We start from the raw sequence: 23255 nt of genomic DNA, 5'->3' as shown, positions 1-23255 counted from the left end.
AACTTGTTCATTGTCTTTCAATTTATATCAAGTCTTGTTTAGGAATTGTAACAATAGATTTATTACAAATTCAAAGTCTTCCTTGTACATAAAATCTATCAGCCATTTGCTTATTATTTTAAGACTTAACGAAACCAACAATCACAACTTTGGAATATTTTCCGTTTTTCCCTCTGAAATTGAATTCCCTTATCGAAAAAATGCTCAAGATACAATTCAAGATCAAAATTTAGAGTATACTCTGCGCAATACGTTTCTTTCGCAAATTACTCTATTAAAAAAAAATCGTCGAAGCAGAAGAATGTCCGTATACAAAGCAACTAAGTAGTCATACTAAAACATGAAACAAACAAATCACAACGCAGCATACTGGGCTTGAAGAAGTCAACACAAATAAAAACGCCTGTCGCAATGTCGACAAGGTAGGTATTAATAAAAGTCTTATCCTTTAGTCTTTTCTATTTTCTCGTTGAAGGTCAACAATCAATTCACAGTGACTAGTAACCGAGAAGATAACCGACGAATTTAAATGATTAACAAATAGAAATTTCAACTCTAGTATTTAGGAGCCTTCTTGTAGTAGGTTGCGGAAGCGTAGGTTGGGGTACAATATTCAGATGCCTTAATGGTGTAGTAACCCGGGGCAGAGTAGTGCTTCGGTGTAGTAGGTCAGAGTAGCGAAAGTAGTTGTGTAGTACTACAGTGCCTCGGTGGTGTAGCAGTACTCCAGTGCCTCGGTGTGCTGAGCTGGGGCAGTGTAGGTTGCATTGTAGTACTTGGGCGCTTCGGTGTAGTATTCGACAGCTTTGGTGGTGTAATAAACTTGAGCCTCGGTACAGTAGCTACCTAGGAACAGAATAGTACTTATCATTAGTATAGTAAGCTGGAGCAGCGTAGGTTGTAATGTAATACTCAAGCGCTTTGGTGATGTTTCTCGGGGCAGAGTAATACTTGGTGGCTTCGGTGTAGTAGCTCGGGGCAGAGTAAGTTTTCGTGTATTACTCTGAAGTTTTAGTTGTGTACTACTTGGGGGCCTCGGTGTAGTAAGTAGGTTTTGCGTATATTGACGTTGTGTAGTAAGGCGGCAACGTGGTGTAGTAATCTTCCGCTGCTGTTGCTTGGTATCCACCATACCCAGGAGACATCAGTACACCTGTGGTCGACGCAGCCATCAACGATACAACACCCGACAGCTGCATAACGCCATAGTTAACTACACAATTAACAATTTGAAAATTAATTTTCTAATTTAACGTGTCTTATTGACTAGAAACAAGTTAGAATTTATTCACGATTGGAAATAAAAACGAATATTTACCCATGATTGCGAAATGATGTAATACGATGATGAAGGCACCAATAGTGCGCTGCAGTTGTTGCCGTGTCGGAGATGCTCACTCGACTGATCTGATCTGTCGCCTTTTCTCTCTCCTTTTATACGACTTTTTCTCACCCTGACCCACCTTTTAAGCCTTGCGGCTATTGTACCAAATTGATGATGAAGTAACACGTCTCGTTCTCACCCAACCTCTACACCACTGCATGACGCGTTTTACATAATGATCTCCATGACCTTCGATTGGCTTTTCCTTCTGCATTTGACGTTGTTGGGGGATGGGTCTACAAAAACCAATGTCAAATTGAATACCAAATGGTTATGAACACATTCCGTTCTCACCCAACCTCTACACCACTGCATGGCACGTTTTACGTAATGATCTCCGTGACCTTCGATTATGAAAGACATGCAAACTGGCCTTTCCTTCTGCATTTTGACGTCGCTGGGGGATGAGTCTACAAACAACCAATATCAAAATGAATACCAAATGGTTATGGTTATGGCTATGGTTATGGTTATTATTAACTTTACTCACTTTAAACCAATTGACATTTGAGTAATTTGACTCGTTTCTTCGGTGAATGAATAAATATTTCTATTTCGAATCGTTTGAAGGACAGTTGGCGTTTTTGAAAATATTCCTCTGCAACCTTATCTAAATTTCAAACACATGATCAATCCATATTCATTTCACGATGTGCACACAGTTAAGCCTTGTTAGAAACCTCTTTTATTGGTCAATAAGTTCTCAAAAGCTGCAAAAATGTTATGTTAAACATACTGTGTAAATGCTATTCCAATTGTTTTCTTAAATCAATTTAGCAAATGTCCAAATGACAACATAGTTGTGGGGATATGATGCCCAATAAAACAAACCATGAAGAACCCAACCCATGAAGGACCATGAAATTTAGACTAAAGTACTAAAGGTCATCAATTCAGTTACCTCAAGTTCCGGGTTATTAGGTAGGGGATACTGAAAGTGGTTTTGAATAGTCACTAATAATCATAATAAATAAATTTGAATAGTCGAAGTCTGTTTGAAACCTTGGTGATGTCGCCAAGAGCCCGAGACAAGTCGTTCTTCAAATTTCGATTCGTTTCCGAAATGATATTTCCATATTTCAAACTATGATTACATAAGCAGATGAATAAACTTAATACCATCTTCAACATCTGTTGTTCCATAACTAGTAGAGACTCAAACTCAAACAATCACAATCACTGAATCACATCAGTCACAGTATCACAGTATTACAGTCTCAACTCTCAACTCTCAACTTAACACTCAACACAAACACAGACGAACTTAACTTTCATATGTGACATTGCCAAATAAAAAAAACTCTTGGTGTGGTGTGTGTGATCTCAGCAAATCCGGGAACCGCCGAACCGGGATCTTTTTTTCAAATTTCGATTCATTTCCGAAATGATATTTCAAATTATGATAGCATTCAGCAGACAAATAAACTTAACACCATCTTTGATATCTGTTGTTCCATAAGCGTGAGCACCAGTTGAAATTAAATAACTAGTACGTATACTAGAAGAATCAAGAAGAATTCAGGAGTTAGTAATTGTATGTAATTGATAAAATCTATTTTTCAATTGCGAATCATATAACTCTGCAAATAACAAAATTCTCACATAGCACAGCCACCTAGAATGAATAAAATTGAATCTTCTCCCAACATTAGCTAAATGTTGTCAAAATATTTAGCATTCGAACTTAGACAAACAGAGAAGAAGGGCCATAGAAGGAGGGGACGGGAGCCAGTTGTTGCTGGTTGGAAGAAACTGCTTGGCCGACCTGTTGCTGATACGATGGGGCCGCTGACGACTGTTGCTCCTGATAAAATAGACCGGATGGAGCCGCTGGAGCTTGCTGCTGCTGATAGGCTGGAGGAGCAACTTGCTGTTGCTGGTAGGATGGAGCCGCTTGGGTCGGCTTTTGTTGAGTTGGGGTGGCTGAAGGAGGTTGTTGATAAGATGGGACGGCTGGAGACTGCTGTTGTTGTTGTTGATATGATGGAGCTGGAGCTGTTGGAGTCTGTGGTTGGTAGGTTGGAGCTGACGGAGCCTGTTGTTGATAGGAAGGAGCTGAATGCTGCTGCTGGTGAGAAGGAACCAATGGAGTCGGCTGTGGCTGGTAAGATGGAGCGATTTCATTTTGCTGTTGGTGAGACGGGGTCGGTGGCTGTTGAGCCCCACCGTAGGAAGAGGAAGCTGTAGCCTGTTGTTGGTACGATGGAACCGCTGGGGCCGATTGTTGTTGATAAGATGGGGCCGATGGGGTTTGTTGCTGGTGGGATGGACTTGCTTGGGTCGGCTGTTGGTAGGTTGGGGCTGCCGGAGAAGGTTGTTGGTAAGACGGAGCGGCAGGGGTCTGCTGTTGTTCGTATGATGGAGCTGGAGCCGTTGGGGCCTGTGGCTGGTATGATGGTGACGGGGAAGCTTGTTGCTGGTACGACTGTGCCGCTGGAGGATACTGCTGTTGCTGAGATGGGGCTGATGGAGTAGGTTGTTGGTAGGATGGAGAGGCTGAGGCTTGCTGTTGGTACGGTGCTGGAGCTTGTGGCTGAGGTTGTTGGTAGGATGGAGAGGCTGAGGCTTGCTGTTGGTACGGTGCTGGAGCTTGTTGCTGAGGTTGCTGATAAGAAGGAGCAGGTTGTTGGTAGGCTGGAGGAGCTACTGGGGCTTGTTGCTGGTAGGACTGATAGGAAGGTGAAGCAGCTGGTTGTCGATGGCCTGGTTTTGTATTTGATGAATAACAAATTTTATTCGTTACTGGTAAAATTCAACGTCAAAATGAATAAACATATTAGGAAATTTACTAACGTTTTCCTTTAGTTGCTTCTGAGCCTTGTTGCATAAGCACCAAAGCAATCACGAGCGCACATTTGATCGAGTTCGTTACCTGTTGAATGAAAATAAAACATGGAATAACAATACTTATCATTTAAAATACTAGACAGCGAGTTTGTGATTTTCGTTACCTTCCACATTTTAAGTTGAACTACCTGTAGGAGTGAAGAACAATTCGCAACTGTGACTTTTTATCGCCTACAGAAGTCGTTTATATATCAGTCAGCTCGTGTAGTAGAAAGTCTACTTTTGGTGCAGCAACGTGCAGCACCTTGATGTACAACTATAGCAGACATTTTCTCCTATTCTGTAAATACATATTATTTCTGCTCATCAACGGGAAAAAAGAGAACCAAAAGTATACATCTTCGTGGCTTTGTGGTAGACCCAGTATCTTCCCTTCCAGCCCCGGCTCTGGAAAAACCCGTCCTCAGCTCCTCACATTCTATCGTACATACATTTACCACGCGTCCCATTCCTGCTGCATTATTACTTATTTATTAAATCGGGTTTTCGAGGCGTTGTGAGAGAACTATTTATTTTCGACAGTTGGTTAACAGTAGGCTAAGGGGTACAAAAAACACGGTAAAACCCGTTTTCTTCCTATCTCTCTTTTAAATTAATGTTTTAGAAAGTCAAAATCTACGGTATTTCACTAAGGAAACGCGCAATCCTAGGGCCGTACGAAAAAGTCATTACCGTATTTAATCAATGTCATGGCGCTTAAATTAGAAAACTACTAGGTATTTGGTTACAAAAATGATAAATAGGGAACGAAGTGTGGACATTTCCCATAGCAGCTCCATCGTCCTACCAGCGCAAATCGTCAAATCCAAGTGGACACAAGCGACAATAATTTACTTATAACTAAATTTTTTAAACTGAACCATTTTTCTCCTTCTATCCACTGGGCAACGACCAACCAGCCATCCTGTATCGAAATAAATTTAGTTGAAACGTGGCAAATGCCATTTCACATGACGTGTGAATTGTGAAATCTCTAAACCACACTCCTTGACGTGCGTGTTGTGGGATATAGTGGCCATATAGTGGGTGAAAGTGGACAGACTATAACAACAAACTTTCAAACATAGAGCAAGCTCAAAAAATATCAAAAATATCTTTAATTGATGTGTTATGCTTCTCTGTTTTAACAGACTAATTATTTCAAAACGGCTGTAACAAGGAGGTATGGCTGGCAGTTCCTCTTTATTATAAAATTCTCTAGTTGCACTTGCCTCCAAGAAAATTAGAATGTTTAAAATTGCAAGCAAAACAGCTTAACACTAAACAGCTTAAAAATAAACTTGCATGAATATATGAAAATGTTATGTTTACCTACCATGTTTTCTAATAAAAACAATTGTATTTTCCTGCAGGAACAGCACTGGATTGATTTGCCAACAAACAACCTGTTTGTTTCACAATGAAGGTGGTTGAATGATACCTGAATACAAAAATGTTTCAATTTTAACCTCTAAAAGCAGAGAGTAAATAGAAAATTTTCTGTTTACACCATGCTTTCACATTTCAACATAATTGCTTTCCAGATTGTAAACATAGCAAAACTTTAACTTTACTTGTTGTTCATTTCAACCTGTATTTTACCATTTTTAAATACCATCCTTCAGCAGTTCAGCTGAATTTCAAAAGTTACCATTCAAATTTCGTCTCATTTTTTTTTAAACTAGTAAACAAAATGAAAGCAGACGACATTTTTATTTATACTGCCATCTCGAGGAAATCGACAGAAACATAAAAATGGAGCCCATTCAAAATCCAAATCGCTCAAAAACGATCAAAGTGGCTTTCTCACCCGCGCTCGACAAACTTTAAAAATTAGCCAATAAAAGAAATGCGAAGATTTGTTACATAATTTCCTTCCTTTAACTTTGTTCAGTTTTCCATATCGCTGGACAGTAAAGGGAATGAAAAGTCATCACTTACTCTAAGTCAATATATTCTCTTTATAATTTCTGGAAGTATCATTTCAACAAATCTTTTAGCTTACATTTAAGATGCTAAAGAGGATAAAGATCTAAAGTTTAACTGGAAATATAAAATGTTCTACATTTTTCTAGTAAGCTCCTCCGGCCTGAGGAGAAGCCCCGCCGTAGGAAGAGGCAGCTGGAGCCTGCTGCTGTTGATACGATGGAGCCGCTGGAGCCGATTGTTGCTGATAAGATGGGGCCGATGGGGTCTGTTGCTGTTGGTAGGATGGAGCCGCTTGGGCCGGCTGTTGGTAACTCGGGGCTGCTGGAGCAGGTTGTTGGTACGAAGGAGCGACTGGAGTCTGCTGTTGCTGTTGATAAGACGGGACTGGGGCTACAGGGGCCTGTGGCTGGTATGATGGTGAAGAGGAAGCTTGTTGCGGGTATGACTGAGCCGCTGGAGCATGATGTTGATGTTGGTGAGATGGAGCAGATTGTTGGTAGGATGGAGCCGATGGTGCTTGCTGCTGGTACGATGAAGTTGCTGGAGCTTGTTGCTGATAAGAAGGAGCCGAATGGGCCTGCTGCTGGTGAGACGGAGCAGGTTGTTGATAGGTTGGAGGAGCGACTGGGGCTTGTTGTTGGTAGGGCGAAGCAGATTGCGAATGTTGCTGGTGAGATGGACCAGCTCCTGAATGAGTTCCAGTATTCGAACCACCATAATTTGACCCGGAAGAAGGAGATGGTTGAGGAGGAGCTGCGTAACCACCGCCTAATAAACGAGACAAGATTTTTTTTTTTTGAAAGCAAAAGTGAAACAAATATTTGTTAACTTCATGTTGTATGTGTAATGTTATCGAAATACTTACGTTGTGCTTCAGTTCCATGTTGGTTTAGCATCAGACCTAACAACACAATACATTTGAAGGTATTCACAATCTGAAAAACAAAGATATTCAAGATTAGCCTATAAATAAAATAAGATAAGACAGTTTGCTTTACCATTCTGTTAAATTGTTGATACTAGTCGGAGAAGAGAATGTTTTGCAACTGTGCTTATGATGGTCTCAACAGGTTGCTTTTATACTTCCAGATCGCACTTAGAAAGTCAGCTTGTATGTGCGAATTGCAAAAGATTATTTTCTCCTTTCTTTTCAAATTGTTTTATCCTTTAACACAGCGCAAAATGAGGCGCACAGACGATCGTAAAAACGTCAGATTGGTTTATTCTATCCCGCTATACACCGTTTTCTTTCTTCTAACTTCTGGTCCCGTGGAAAAACTGGGAAAACCCGTGCGGTTTCTTTTTCAATCTAAGAGTCACATTTATTGCTCTCGCCAATGAGTGCAACAGTGTAACATAACGTCAACTTGCCCTTAAAATCGAAAGTTTTTGTCTTTTTGGTCTGAAGAGTCTTAAGTAGGCTAATACTTGGATACGAAAGCATTTAATCTTAAATAGGAAAATATTTAGCCCCTTGCGACTAATCAGTTGGTACGTGATTCAATCACAAACAGCATTTTCATGGACTCATCTAGGTGATGTTTAAGTGAGCTACTTTATACTGATGACTCAGCAATGGCATGGCGTGGTATCGCCGTTTCGGAGAGTGTAGGAAACGTTACCAATCTTAATTTTCAACAACGATTCGACCCAAAAAGTTATCTTACTGATCCAGACCAACCAGGAAACTCTCTAATGCTCTGTGCGCTAAAGGTGTATCCTTACCCAATGGTTGCAAAGCCTCTTCGACCTCCATTGAGCTCGCTACCTGTAAATTAAAATAATAGTTTTATCACATTCATCACATGGAATGAAATTAGACTCTATATTACGGGATTCCAAATATACAACACACTCAAGGCAATTATTCAGAAGCGAATTATTTTCGGTTTCAACCAATAACAAGATGTTCCTTGAATCTTATGTAAATCACACCACCGGCGATTTGATGAACTGTGGTAGGAAGATCAATTCACTTAAGCGTAGACGCAAATAACGACCAACAAATGGCTGTTCTTCAGTTTAATTTTTGATTTGTTTCCTTAAGCTCTCAACGAGCCTTTTTTGTTCTTCCAATTCCTGCTTGACCATCGCCAACTGAAACTCTACCTCGCGAAGATCCTTTTTCATCTCCATACAAGTAGAACAACTCTCATCTATTACGACGGGCTAAAAAACCAACAAACAATAAAATTACTCGTTAGGAACTCGTTTTGCAATGTTCAATTTGAAAATCACTTTTGGCTTTTCTGGGTATTTTGACTTTTTGTCTTTGATGAGGTCGACGATGATTATATTTGATATCCGCTTCCGGGACTCGGTCGTCTTGGTATCAGATTCCTTCAGTCCGTATTGCAATCTTTCGTGCCCATAGTCCATGTCGACCGCAGATTGATCTGCAATTTCACTTTCCGTCAGCTTTTTCAATGATAAATTCAACGAAGGTACAGCATTGGGTTTTAACAACTTTTTGTCTAAAATCAAAAGTTTTTTTTTTTTACAAAGTTAATTCACGATATTATTTCTGAAACGCTATTATACTTGTTTCTCTGTAATCATCCATATCAAAGTGCATGGAGCAAACCTTGCCCTTTTCTTTAGGGATCCAATCGCCATTCGTTAAACTCTAAATTAAGAAAGAATGCTTGAGTGTTTGCTGTTAGGTGATAAAATAAACATTTTGTTGTCTACCTCTATCCAGAGTTTCTTCCTTGCTGGATCTGCTGGAAATTCATGGAAAGAAAGTGGCTCAGGCCAGAGCTGGGCCTCCCTGTACTGTCTACAATTCATGGCAGAACACACATAGTATGCTTGTGCTGTAGAAGTGGATGAGGCCACAACACCTGATGAGTTTGTTGCTCTTGCTGTATTGGCTGCTTTGGTCAACCCACTCTTAGGCAATGGCTCCAGGATGAGATGTAGTGATGGAACTGCTGTTGCATTAAGACGTTTGACTGCAGATGCTAGAATAAAATGAAGTGTAACAGCGTCCAATCTCTCCTTAAAAATGATCTTATATTCAGTTACCAGTTGCCTCTCGATAGCATTCAGGAGTAAAATGCATGGCACATATTTTCGCTTTGTCTCCTGGCACCCAGTCTTCTCGTTCTATTATCTAGAATATTAAAAATTACTAGTTTTCAGAATCTCCCACTTGTTGAATTATATGTAAATCTTACTTCTAACCACAGTTTCCTCCTTGCCAAGTCTGCTGGAAACTCATGAAAGGTCAATGGCTCTGGCCAACGATTAGCCTCTCTGTATGATCTGCAGTTATTGACTGAACAAATATTCCTCTCTCGTTTTTTATGCAACATTTTCAAATCATCGGTCGATGAACGATTCAATACTCAGAAGTAAGACTCTCTTCGGATGTAAAGGCATTTGGATCCGCAGATACACACCAACAATATGTAAATATTCAAAAGTAGACAAATATGTTATTAAGATCCAAGTAGCTTCCGAAAGTGTTTTGTCAACAAACACATGTGACCAAATCCAAATTAGTCTACAATTGAAAATATTTCTTTCTCTGTTAGAATACGAAGTACCTCTGATGTTTGGAATTTCTGTTCTCTGAATGTGCAATGTGAGATATTAATCTGAGGCGATACACAGACGCCATCTATACTGCACAGAACATTTTTGTAAACAACGAATATCCTGCCACAAGCAATCTATCTGTAATTTTGTGGCATAATAAATTGAACTAAATACCGTTTTCTAATGATTGTTAGACAATTTTCAGGTTTCATAAAGTAATCGCTATTCGAGTTTTTTCCTTTTTTTTTTATTTCTTAAATTTTCTTTTTGACGATAGATGTCTCATTAGAGGACCAGGTGGCAAAGGGTAATTTTTCAAGCTAGGCCCTAACGCTGTTTCTGGCTAGTAGGCTATATTTAGTTTACAATAACTAATTACACGAAATTTGAAGACGGGAAATTCAAACTCCCACAACGAAAATAAGATACTATCTCGAATGAGAATTTCAGATATGCACTGCAGCTTTCACGGAATCAGTTACACGAAGTATAAAGAGAAAAGAGGGTACGAAGCAAAAACTCATTCCTTTTAGCCAGAGAAAACTATAAGAGAATAAGCTAATGGAACGAATGGCGAAGAATTCCATAAATATAAAGATACTACTGATCAATGATAATTAAAATTAGAAATCAAATTTTTAAATGAATGAATTACAAGCGATAAATCATGGTTAATAGTAATAGCCTCATGTAAAACGAGTAAGCAAGTTACATCGATAATAATGGGCACAATTCATTGTTTCTGCATTAAATAAATTATTTTGCACGCTTGAATTTGGCTCCTCCTTTGCTTCCCTTTTTCGGTTCCTCGGCCTATTAATAAAAAATGGCAAATTAATTTTAAATGCATCATGCGGTAAAAAAACCAACAAACAAATAGATAATACAACCAACCTTGCGCTTTGAAGCCGGTGTGGAAGGCGTAGACGGTTTGCTAGAAGGAAGAACTTTGAAAAACGAATCAAGTCGGCCTTGCGTCTGCCCTGTTTTCGCTTTACACAATTTCTTGGCGCCTGAGCGAATGCGCTCTTCGTTGAAGTTTTTGTCGCCACACATAAATTTGACTAGACCTTCTTCATCTGGCTGTGTCCATTTCAACTATATATGGAAAGAGGAGGCAATAGGACAGTGCGATTAGGTTGTGATCTGACACGTAGTAAGTTTAAGGCTTACGTCAAGGGTTTCTGCATCTGTAACATCAGGGGTTTTGAATAGTCGTCTTGCTTCTTGATAAGGCCAATTTTCTGGGACGGTGTACTTTTTGGTATCAAGGTTTTCGATCACCTTTTCAATGCATCGATGTTTGTCTATGAGTTCCTTGGCTCTTTTGGCGCCTATTCCTTTTATCGTGTCACAATAATCGCAGCCCAGCATGATGCATAGATCGATGAACTAAGAAATTGAAGATTTAATAGGACAAACACTTTAAGATTTTCTTCGAGCACTCTTACTTCATCCATTGTGTACGACAGTCCGTCCAAGATTTTATCCAAATGGAATTCCTTGATGGGCATTTTTTTGGCTTCACTGTATGTCAAGTATCTCAGCAGGACATTGGAACCAAAGGTCAATGAATCCATGTCTTCAGTTGCAGTTGCATAAACCTTTCCTGCTTTCACCAAAGCTGCACACTGAGCTTCAGCTTCACAAGGTGCCTAGACAGATGAAATGGTCATGCTGAAATGTTGTCAATGCAAAAACGGCCAACCAACCTCAACATAAGGTATTCCCATCAAAGTAAGTAGTTGTTTGCATTCATCAGTGTGTCCTTTGTTTACTTTAACCAGACGCTTGTTCATTTTTTCCATCTCCACTGCATCACCTATTGGAGATAGATTAAAAACCAGTTTTTGTGTAACCATAAAATTCTGCACAGAACAACCATAAAATTCTTGTAAATACCTGCATCTGTGGCAAGAACCAGTTGCTTGGATGCTTCTTCTCTTTTCTCTGCTCTCTTTGTCAGTTCACCCCCTTTCATGTCAGGTGGTTTTCCATCAAACACATAAACAGGCTTGATTCCATTATCAACCATCCGAATGGTCCGGTAGAAAATACCCATCAAGTGACTGTATGAAAGAAAACATTTCAATATACTCTTTCAGGGATGAAAAATAGATAAAACTGAACCTGGTAGTTTCTCCATCGGCAGAGGTTAGCATAGCCCCTTCAGATCGTACAGCTATAAGAAACTGGTAAATGCTCATTGAAGCATCAATGGCAACTTTTCTGCCTGAAAGAACACAAATTGGGTTACATGCATTTACATGATGATGAATTATTTAACAAGATACCAAAATAGTTCTTAATTTCATTTTCTTTTATGGCAGTAGGAGCAGTATCTCCAATCACTTGTGTCAACCCTTTAATACCCATCCTGAGCAGTGAGAATCGAATGGTGAAACTAGGATTTAAGAACTGTTATGAAAGATCAATTCTGTTTTCTCTAAAATCAAACTGGCGCCAGTATCTTCAACAGACGTTATGAAATTGTATGTGTATCTTAAATGAATAAATAAGAAAGTAGCTCCAGAGACTGCAGAACACTAACGAATTGTGTCACGGGAAAGGCGCCAAAAACCAAAAAGTAGACGAAGAAGCAAAGCTGAATGCAGCGTTGCCAAACGCAATAATAATACCGCCTCAAGGATGGCATCTAGCGGCGGAGGTGGAACCATCTACTGGCTAGGCGGGCTAGCGCAAGCGATTTAACGGCTGAAAGCGACTTTCCCGTCTAAATTTCTCTTAATTAACAGTTTCTATAGAATATTATACACTAAATGATGCATGTCAGACTATTTTATATTGCCATTTTTGCTAAAAATCTGCACATTTGTTAAGAGCAGCCTCGTTGATTTGGCATTTTTTAATTTGACATGATTTTGACATTTGAATTAATTGCAAAATGATTAAGTCGATATTTCATTTGTTTAGACTTTCATTACCATCACTTGTCGCAGTTATTAATATGCAGGAATGCTTCGAACAATTAAAGGTTTCATCGCAGCTATTATATAGACATTTGATTAAATAAAAACGTATATTCATTATGACGCTCCTAATGAGTTCTTGACAGGCATATTTTCTCGTTAGGGTGCTGGGGGATGCGCCTCCCTCCCTGGTCCCCTCCCATGACGCTTGACGCCAAATAAATGCAGAACAGCGGAATCAAGACACACTTAACTCTCCAGTCTCTATTTCCACCCGACGCGTGTATAACCATCCGCCAGCAGCCAATGCATCGCAATGCACAGCAGCTGTGGTGGTCAAAATCGATTCGTTCATTGACATGCAACTGATGCTTGTGATATCTTATCTAACCGCCGTCAACGGAGAGAGAAAAGAAGAAAAGAAGCTGTTCAGCGAAAATCCAATTGGCTTTTTATTTTGCATAACTAGTAGAAAAAGGATTTTTAGACTTTTTATTTTGACAAATCCGCGGGACCACGACCACTGCGCTCGCACCCAAATGGCCGCAAAACGGACGAAAACTGTCGCAGCAGCTAGACCATGTCAAAATGCCCGTCAGACATCAGCACAGCAGCAGCATAAGCTCTTGGGCTGTTTTCCATCGGTTGATATTTATTCATGGCAGCGCAGAGCACGAACGGGTTTCAGCAGGAGCGAATATAACGGGCGTTGCCGCTTTTCACGATATAATAATAGGCGAAAGCTTTTGCATAACGAAAATCGATCTGAGCATCTCAGCACCAGCATCAGCAGCTCGCTCAACTTTATAAAAGTATAACCTATACACGTTTAGACGCCTGGCAGCTCTCAGGGTGATCAGCACTATATTAGCCGATATTAGCTATAAGAACGAGATTGAGTCAATCTCAAGTTTCCTTTGCAGCTTCTAATCTTCTAATGTATATAAACGGCAGTAGTTATAAATAAATTCCATTTTGAAATAATGTCAACTTTTTCAAAGAAGCCCTTTTAAATGCTCGGATAGGTAAAGTAAATACCTCGGCAATTAAATATTCGGACGGAATAGTCCTGCTGAGCTGTCGTCCTCTAATCTATACGTCTAACAGCACATCAGCACATGTCACATTTATATATGTGCGCCGGACTCTTAAAGACCAACGGAGCGCGTACAGGATCGGCGACGTTTTCTTCTTGTTCCGTCTAAAATCACGATGCTGAACACACCGTTTCCCATCTTCAAGACGTTCTCAACAGAGCATCCAGCAGCGCTCCTTAACGTTTTACTTATTTCCCCGAATGCGTGATGAGAATATCCTATATAAGCTCCTCTGCTGCTGGTGCTGTGCATCAGAACGTCGGGTACTTATCGCTTTTGAGTGGCGGTTAAAGCGGCCGACATCAACGCGCTCCTCTTCTCAATCCAGCTGTCGTTTCATTCCCACTCCATTTGAAACAGGCTGACGGCAGCACACACACGCAGTTGTACATATTAGAGACAGCAGCACCATCATATAACCGGTACAGCAGCAGCAGAGAAGAGAGAGGACGAAAGCACGCACTGTATCTAATCTGTAGAGACACTCTATCTATAACATACATTCTAGGAGATATATAACACGCACTTGAGCTGAAATGGCGAATATCATGAGCGGATATTATGTACGACGATGGCACAGTCATTAAAATATCAGGAGACCGTTTGTTACCATGGCAAACATATAAGTAGTAATCAATAGTCATCTCTAAAAGCTGGCTATTTGTGTGTACTACCGTGTGTATATAGCCAGCGTCATCTAATACCGGTGTGTAGTATATAGCGATCGATAAAACAGCAGACAGCACATAGCACATCAGTTCGTCTTATTCTTGAGCGCCAATTTCTTTTTTTCTGTGTTAATTCACAACACAGCAGTTGTTCCTATAAATAGACACAAGTTAAAATAAACAGAGACCGAACCTTATAGAGAGTCTATAAGGTTCAAGATGGCGGTTGACGTGGTATAGACGACGCGAGTTTATGTATATAGCCTACATACGGAGGCGCTTGAATTTATAAAAGTTGCGGTCGTCCGTTCGCGTCCCTTGTATATATAATCTGCTCTGCTGATGATGGTGTCATCGCGACTCGAAAGTGTTTGCGGGAATCTACAGTAACTTTTTTTCGTGTAAACGATGTATGCAGCCTTTTCTGTAGTTATTGCAATCAGTTCGCTTTTTTCGCTGGGTTGCCATAGGGCCGGATGGAAAAGGGGGGGGGGGGGGAACGGAACAGGAAAAAGTTTAGAACGAACGAACGAAATAATAAAAATAACCGAGGACTTGTATTACGAAAATCCCGGGGCAAATTGCAGTCGACGAATTCTAACTTTTGGGGAACGACAGCGAACGACAGAGAGAGATGCGACGGGGAATATATAAGTTTGGCGACAACCAGCGGATCGCCCAGCAGCAGGATTATATCCAGCATCCATCCACCGATGAGAATCTCGTGCAACCCAAATGGAGTCGAGCTCCACTCTCATTCTTATATAATGTAAACTGCATGCACCTGACAAGGGGGATGAAAATAGGCCAAACTTGACAGAGATTTTAAAATTCAATTATAAAGAAAGCGAAAAAATTTAGAAGAAATCAGTTTTGACGGATGTATTCTGTCGATTCCGTCTCTCCGTGATGCTGGGCTGTCGTATTTAGTATATTAGGAAATGGTATATATATTATTATATCTGCTGTGGGGGTTTTCGTCCATGTGCTGGGGCTGTAACAACATCACAATCTGGGTCGATTCGCCGGGAAATGTGGAACGGCGGCTACGACGACAGTTTGTTGTGACTGCAGAGCGTTCGGTATATATAATTGCATTTCAATGTTTATTTTTTCTGGTCGTTTGGCCTTGGTTCGTCGCTTTTTTGTCTAAAATGCGAGAGCAGCGCGGCGAAGGACGACCGGGCTATAACTTCGTTCCTTTTCAATCACAGGTGCCACTCTGAATTTTGATCGAGTCCATCCGCCCGTGCCAAACCTTCTGCATCAAAAGGATGGAAGGAAGAGAGCTAGGTTTTTATATAAAAATAAAAAAAGAGAGAAGGAATGATGAATAAATTGCCAGATTAGTTGTTGGGGGGAGAAAACTCGTTTGCTGTCACCGCGCAGCGCTCTGATGCTGGCTATATGCTTTGCAATATTCACAGTTTGTTTAGGCGCTTCTCGTTTATTGTCCAACTTTCGACTCAAATAAGGCCCGCCCTATGTAGCGCAGCTCTCACGAAAACGACGTCAAGATTATATTATAACCAACGCGGGTCTGGGCAACGGAGCATGGTGCCATGGCAGCAGAGAGAGAGCTCCTGCTGCCCGTCCCTTCTTGTATGCACAGTTTCTTATGTCTGGAAACAGAAAAAAAACAAATAGATGAAAATAGACCAGCAACGCGCCAGTTATAATACAAAATTGAAGCTTAACCCCAAAACAAAAAGAAGTTGTACAAGGGAAAAAGTTTGCCGAGTGCAAATGTGAATTGACAAATAAATAATTATTTATTGCGTCAATGTATATTAGTCGTTTCTCTGAATCGTTTTCGTCTATTATATTTGAATGGGATATAACAACGCGCGCGCAGGCTTTTCTTTCAAGAAGGCAATCGATGATTCACACGACCGCGATCATTAGTATTACGTATAGAGAGTGCCAAGAGAGCGCTGTCTCGAATCGGAATCCACGATCATCCGATCGTGAAAGATATAGAAGCGATCAATTTCCCTCCTATTGTTGAAATTTTTTAGTTTCTTAGAGTTATTATACTATTGCGCATTATAATACATTTTCAAAAGCCGCAAAAGATCGATGTGCACCCAGCGAAAATTGTCTTTTGACATTTGGACAATTGATTCAAAGTTAATTCGTCGATAAATGTAAGAATAAAAAAAGGAATAAACGTGAATAAATCGGCGGAAATTGATATTACAGAGGGGGGAAAGTTATCTATTCTATACTTTTGCATAAGTGATTTTGTGATGTATTGATCACCGAATGTCGTGGCCGGAGCTCATTATAATTCAAGCGACGAAATAAAAGCCCGCGCGTATAATCTTTTATTCATTATATTTGGCCCGGTTCTATTGCGTGACTCGAGTCAGATTGGGTCAACTGTCCATCATCAGCTGACAGGTCCAACTTGGTTTTTATTAGCCCGATCTGTAGTATAGGCTATATAACGTGACTAGAGACGATTATTATACACACCGGTAAGCATAAATCATACATAACTAACTATACAACAACAGTTTGTCGATTATTTAGACACACTAAGTACATCACGAAGGACGCAATTAAGTTTTTCCTGTCACAAAAAAAAGTATATACAAGAAGTTCTACAAAAGATATAAAAGACGTGCTGTAATAACCCGCAAAAGTCCAAGTTATTATATCCCAACTTTGCGTCACATCATGTCCTTCGATAAGTTCATACCAAGTAATTATAAATATTTAAAAAATCTGAACATTTCGCGCCCATTTTGCGGCGCACAAACAAATATGAACCAATATATAGAAATAAAGCAATCGACGATCGAGGATTGATAGACAGTAGCTCCCAGGAGCGCCAACCGATCAAAAGGATGGATAATACGGAGGAGGTTCTCAACAGCAGCTCCTTGATCGGCAGCAGCGATGATAACAAAGAACGTCAGGAGCCAGTAGGCCTTCGCAGCAACACTAATAACTTGACAGAGCAATTCGTTCTTCTCCTGTTGGAGTACAATCTCGGCCCTTTGCGACGCAACTTGGACGACTTTTTCCTCGTTCTACTTGCCTTGATCACTTACGGTATACAAATAAAAGATATAAACATATAATAACGAGGAGAGAGATCTATATATTCTTTTTATTCATATATGCCAAAAAACAAAACCAAATCGATTATTGTGTGTAATAATAATATCAAAGGCCTACAAATGGGATTCCTTTTCTTCGAAGTTGGATTGGTGCAGAAGAAGAACGTGACCAGCGTCTTGTTCAAGAGCATTCTCGACGGATGTAATAATAGACAAATTTCTTTTTCAATTGAATAGGCCTATTTATATTATATCAGCAGACATCAACAAACCAGCATGATGTAAATCGAATAACCGGAATAACCGCCATTTTGTTTTTTATTTGTGTATTCTATGTATTATCCAGACGTTGGTTGTGTTTCGTACTGGCTATTCGGTTACGCTCTGGCTTGGTATAGTATACATAAATAACTCACCATGTCGATTGACGTATGACTATCTGCAAAGTCCTAATTCATTTATATCTCTTCCATCTCAAAATAAAGGGGAGATGGCAACTCTTTTGTCGGTTGGAACCACTTTGCCTTCGCCCATCTGCCTGGAGAAAAGTATGTACAAAAAATCAATTGATGCGTCAGTTTACCTTTTGAACACAAGCGGAGCGCCGCTTTCATCCGCATTTTCTTCTTTTTGGAGGGAGTTCCGTTTGATTCAATTGATAACATGGCAGCGCTGGCTGTGTTGTTTTTCTATACAGATTGGCTTTCGCCCTGTACCATATGATTTTCGCCAACACGGCCAGCACTTTCGTGGGCGGTGGAATGGCAGAGCGGATGAACCTCCCCTGTTATTTCACCTACGGAATCCTGCAAACGGGTAATATACGATATAGGAAACAATATCCGGAATTATTTGGTAGATGAGAAATTCGGTTGACATTTTGATCGATGCTTAGGAGTAGCCTATCCGATCCTGAGTCGATGGTGCTGGAATCAGGAAGGATGGCTCAAGGCCATGGGCTACAGCGACGTCTCGGGCTCGGGTGTCATCCACCTTTATTCCGGCGCTTGCGGTTTCGTATCCGCCTGGGTGATTGGACCTCGTTCCGGCCGCTTCCCTTCCGCCCAAGGTGATCCTCAAGGCTCCATCTTACCAGCTCACTCATTACCGGTACCACACAATTATTTGATGATTTTCATTTTTCCCAGGAATCCATTAATGAATATTCCTTGAACTGGATGTAATTAATAGTTAGTCAACATTGGCGCCATGTTGTTGATTTTTGGCTTCGCTGGATTCAACGCCGCTTCTCAGCTGACCATCAGCCATCCGGGAGACGGATTCGTCGTTGCCCAGGCCACTTTCAACAGTTTTCTAGCCTGCAGTTCCGGCGGGATAACATCCGTCCTTTTATCCCGATTTCTGCCATGGTTCGGCCATCGCTCCTGGAATTACGGAAATCTGGTCAACGGATCCCTAGCCGGAATGGTAATCCATTTCATCCGAAAAAATGGAGCGGATGATTATAACGGATCGATATTATTTTATTAAAAAAAGGTGGCCGTTTGCGCTGGATGCGGATCTTTGGCTCCTTGGGCGGCGTTCGTGACCGGCTCCTTGGGCGGTTTATCCTTCCTCTGCGGCCGATCCATCGTCGATAAACTCAAGGGTATTACTATATACTTAATACTTTCATATTCTTTAAATAGTTGTAATATTGTTTATATAACTCTTATAGTGGACGATATGCTGGACTCGTTCGCCCTCCACTATTCGGCCGGCCTGGTGGGACTCGTAACGGCCCCTTTCCTCGTACCCAACGGCCTCTTGTTTAAACCGGACGTAGCCTCGTCTAAGGTTCGTGTCGAACATAACTATATACATCCAGCATCCAGCCGACAGCAGTCCATAAAAGATTGATGTCCGGCCATCATCAGCAGCCGAGAAATGTGTGTAACATTTGCGCAAGTTCTCAATTGTTTATGAATGCCTTTTAGACGCTTGGCGTCAACTTGCTGGGCGTCCTAGTCATCACCGGATGGGCCGTCGTGTGGTGTCTGCCGCTCTTCCTGGGCCTGAAGCAGCTGGGCGTCTTGCGGGTTCCCTTGGAGACGGAATCACGCGGGCTGGACGTGACGGAGCACAGCGGCGAAATTGCTTATCATCTCTCAGACTCGGAGGACGCGGACATGGACACGTCCGGACGTGTTTCCATTCCCAAGGATTCGCTACTAGACGCCAACCGACTGCTGCTGCTGGATCGGATCGACTGCAAGGACCAGCAGCAGCTGGCCATAAGTATATATGGACGTATATATGTACAGTTGTCATTATAATGTCAACGGACAACAATGGCCAAACTTGTGTGTGACGGATGAATAATGGAATGTGCGCATTTAGGGCGGAGGAGGGCATCGCTGTTCAGCCGGCGGCGGTACTCGTCGGTGGTCGACATCCATCCGGACGTGTTTTATCTGCCGTGAATAGAACCCATTCCATTCCATACTCGACATTAGAGAGAGAAGAAGAGTCGATCCAGCTGCGGATTTGAACCAACAACAACAACATCAGCCAGATCCCGGTGCTGCTGGATGAGTTGGACTGCCCCCGGGCGGCGGATGGAAATAAATAGAATAATAGCGCGTGCTGTGTGTTTGTCGGACATTTATTTCGGTCTCTTTTGTCATTTTTAGTTTTTGGCCAACTCAAACAAATAACTTGGCGAGCTCTGTAGTTAAATTTCATAATCAGCGCGCGTGTTTTCAATTGTTTTTCTGGTTTGACATCGTTTGGTTTTTTGGACAATAAAAATAGAAAAGTCATGGGATTTCATTTTTCTTTGGAATGCGGCAATTTAAAATTGATCGGATTGAATTATTCTTTTGTACTGTACGACCTTTCTTATATACGTCTGGCGTCTGGCGCATAGTCCTTCCGGCCATTAATTATTAGCCGCCGGGGAAATTCAGATTTTCTCACCAATTGACAATAACAAGAATTGGAGGAGGGGCGACAATCCCGCGCCAAAAAAAGATCAATTTCATTTTACTACAAAATGTTACCTAGGTAACAAAGCGACGATGTCATTATTTTACCTTTAATTTATTTTTTCCAAAATTTAATTTAAAACTAATTAATCTAAAGAAATTTAATTATTTTCTTCCAAAAAGAAAATCTGCAACAAATTCCAAATTTGGTTTGGTTTCGAATTTTATGTAAATTTTTCCTATACCCGAGGGGGTGGGGGTATCAAATCGATAAGTTTCCCCGGTAGGTGTAAATAGAGGGGGTTGGGTAAGTAAATGAAACTACTTGGGGGAGGAAAGGTGAGATTTGACAGACGCCAGTCAGTTGAGAGCTCAGTGCCCGGCCGTCCACCTGACGAGAATGGAGTCAGCCGTGTCAGCTGTGTCAGTCCTTGTCAACAACGTGTCGAGCCTCGTTAGTCATAACGTGTCCAATTTCAACGAAAGCCGAGTAGCAGGTCGAGCGGCCGCCATCATCACAGCGAACGACGTTGCGTCCAACACGATCATGGAATTCAACGCGGCACTCATGGCCGACTTTCGCCACGTGGAGAGGACACTGTTCGCCCTGCAACGCAATCTGGATGATTTTTACTTTGTCATTCTCACCGTCATCACCTTTGGTAAGATTTTCTAATTAAAAATTAAAGATCAAATCCGCCATTTTGAATGTTTTGTCGTGATAGCCATGCAGTGTGGATTCGCCTTTATGGAAGTGGGGCTCGTCAGGACCAAAAATACGACCAACATTCTGCTCAAGAGCACCATTGACGCTTGTAGGTTTTAATCAACAAAAATGTGTAGACAAATATGTTTTAATTAGTTTTGGAATTTTTCAATTAAAAGTTGTAGGATGTTTGTCTTATTGGCTGTTTGGGTACGCGATAGCCTGGAGCCAGGGCAATTCGTTCGTCGGCTGGAATCACTGGGCCTTTGCCAATTTAGCACCTGAAAAGTATAAAATTTTAAAAATAAATGTGACTGAATAAATTTAAATTTTGTGTATGACAATTCCCAGGTATTCCGAGGCTTTTTATCAAATGATTTTTACCAACACGGCGGCCACGATCGTTAGCGGAGCCGTTGCCGAGCGTCTCAATTTGCCCTGCTACTTTGTCTACGGTTTCCTACTCTCAGGTGGGTGGTTGTTGTTAACGATGATGTGTAATTATCTTTTTTAATAATTGCTAATGGTTTGTTGTTATTCCAGGATTTGCTTATCCTGCTTTAAGTCGATGGGGTTGGCACGATGGTGGGTGGCTCAAGTTGATGGGCTTCAGGGACTTTGGTGGGTCCGGATTGGTCCACATGTTTTCTGGAACTTGTGCCCTAGTGGCGTCTACCATTATTGGACCCAGGGCCGGCCGTTTCGACCCCCCGAGAGAAGGAGAACCCTCACACGGCCAGCACATTCCTGGCCATTCTTTGCCGGTAACTACTTGTAATTTAATTCATTTAAACTGTCAGAAATTGAATTGAAATTTTTTAGTTTGTCGGTCTGGGGGCTCTGCTGTTGATTTTCGGCTTTTTGGGGTTCAACGCGGCGTCGCAATTGTCGCTGAGTAAACCTGGCGACGGAATCATCATCACCTATGCCACTTTGAACACTTTGCTGGGCGCCAGCGGCGGTGCGCTCACCGCTCTTTTCCTCAACCGATTTTTACCTTTCTGGGGTAATTATTGGAGTTACCTGACGATGGTCAACGGTTCGGTCGCCGGCATGGCCGCCGTTTGCGCCGGTTGCGATTCACTGGCACCGTGGGCGGCCGTCTTGACTGGAATTCTGGGTGGAGCGGCTTTCATGGCCGGTCGATCGATGCTGGAAAAATTGGAAGGTATAATCATTCAACCAAATTGCCTGTTGTTTAAAGTTAATTGACCAATTATTCTACAAAATTTATGGTAAAGTGGACGATCCTGTCGATGGATTTCCCATCCATTTTTGCGGCGGACTGGCCGGCTTGCTCTCTGCTCCATTTCTCATTCGCGAGGGAATCTTTTTCAAGCAGGATGCTCACTCAGCTGTGGTATAAACGTTATTAATTTAAATTATCTGTAATTGAATTAATTGCTTTAATTTCATGTGATGATTGCAGGGATTTGGGTGCAGTTTGCTGGGCTCTGTCGTCATTATTTGCTGGGCAGTTATTTGGTGTTACCCAATTTTCAGCATTCTGAAATGCCTGGGCATTTTGCGAGTTCCACTAGAAATGGAACTGGCCGGAATGGACGCTGTCAAGCACAACGAATTGGCCTATCCGGCGTCTGCATGGAAGGAGGAGTCACACGCTTTGCTGGACAACAAGATCCTGGGCAATAATTGGATGCCCAGAGAAACCAAGGGCCTCTCTTCGCTATCCAACAATTTGACTCTGAGTAATTTAACAATTAGATTTACCTAATTTGGTGGTTATGATTTGACCGAATCATTTTTCCTGTCCAGGACGACGAGACTCTCACGTAATTGATTCCACCTGCCCGTCTTCTTGCACGACGCCCACATCGGAGCCGGCCTCTTTGCTGTCCGTCAGCACGTTGAATCTAGGCGAAAACAACGCCGGACTGGACGTCTCTGTCAAAGTTTCCACCATCAAACGGTCGACAGCTCTTTGATGAAATTATCTAAAAGGTTTTTTTTTCTCTATTTTAACGAAATTAAGTTAAAAGAAAATGTTTTATAAATCAGTGACGTGTCGGCGTTCGCCTACTTTTTAAAAAGAGAGCTCAAATTAGCATATCCATTCAATTTTCTTTTAATATATTTTAAAATTTTGTCTGCGCTTGGAAAGAATAAACTGGACACCATTTTTCGACGACGATTGTGGCTTTTAAATTATCTCGGAC

At 41.3% G+C, this 23255-nt stretch overlaps 4 protein-coding genes and 1 long non-coding RNA gene across 6 annotated transcripts in view; 2 read left to right on the top strand and 3 right to left on the bottom strand.

The window, feature by feature from the left end:
* The window catches only part of LOC124349426 (glucose dehydrogenase [FAD, quinone]-like), a 211430-nt gene that overhangs the window by 24125 nt on the left and 164050 nt on the right, over positions 1-23255 (top strand). The window lies entirely within an intron of this gene.
* Positions 216-2478, bottom strand: LOC124350270. The gene is made up of 6 exons (XR_006920626.1): positions 2387-2478; positions 1875-1994; positions 1679-1794; positions 1319-1620; positions 913-1213; positions 216-846 (listed from the first exon to the last, which is right to left on the bottom strand). It is a non-coding gene; the product is annotated as an uncharacterized LOC124350270 (long non-coding RNA).
* On the bottom strand, positions 2902-7322 carry LOC124349775 (extensin-like). Its single transcript, XM_046800616.1, has 4 exons — positions 7138-7322; positions 7005-7074; positions 6639-6907; positions 2902-3899 (listed from the first exon to the last, which is right to left on the bottom strand). Exons 1-4 carry the CDS (start codon positions 7138-7140, stop codon positions 3069-3071), a joined length of 1173 nt encoding a protein of 390 aa, XP_046656572.1. The 5' UTR covers positions 7141-7322; the 3' UTR covers positions 2902-3068.
* LOC124349797 (flap endonuclease 1-like) lies at positions 7946-12272 on the bottom strand. Its single transcript, XM_046800646.1, has 14 exons — positions 11977-12272; positions 11813-11915; positions 11585-11751; positions 11395-11504; positions 11134-11337; positions 10856-11074; positions 10577-10780; positions 9691-10495; positions 9319-9505; positions 9167-9254; positions 8831-9102; positions 8681-8765; positions 8378-8613; positions 7946-8308 (listed from the first exon to the last, which is right to left on the bottom strand). Exons 1-8 carry the CDS (start codon positions 12056-12058, stop codon positions 10439-10441), a joined length of 1146 nt encoding a protein of 381 aa, XP_046656602.1. The 5' UTR covers positions 12059-12272; the 3' UTR covers positions 7946-8308; positions 8378-8613; positions 8681-8765; positions 8831-9102; positions 9167-9254; positions 9319-9505; positions 9691-10438.
* On the top strand, positions 20696-23227 carry LOC124349582 (putative ammonium transporter 1). Its single transcript, XM_046800311.1, has 9 exons — positions 20696-21034; positions 21098-21187; positions 21258-21366; positions 21430-21548; positions 21622-21842; positions 21901-22246; positions 22320-22438; positions 22508-22787; positions 22855-23227. Exons 1-9 carry the CDS (start codon positions 20773-20775, stop codon positions 23022-23024), a joined length of 1716 nt encoding a protein of 571 aa, XP_046656267.1. The 5' UTR covers positions 20696-20772; the 3' UTR covers positions 23025-23227.

Source organism: Daphnia pulicaria, chromosome 7 (assembly GCF_021234035.1).
Source record: "Daphnia pulicaria isolate SC F1-1A chromosome 7, SC_F0-13Bv2, whole genome shotgun sequence".
Taxonomy (NCBI): domain Eukaryota; kingdom Metazoa; phylum Arthropoda; class Branchiopoda; order Diplostraca; family Daphniidae; genus Daphnia; species Daphnia pulicaria.
The sequence above is the reverse complement of the archived record's forward strand: the minus strand, read 5'-3'. Positions and strand labels throughout refer to the sequence as shown.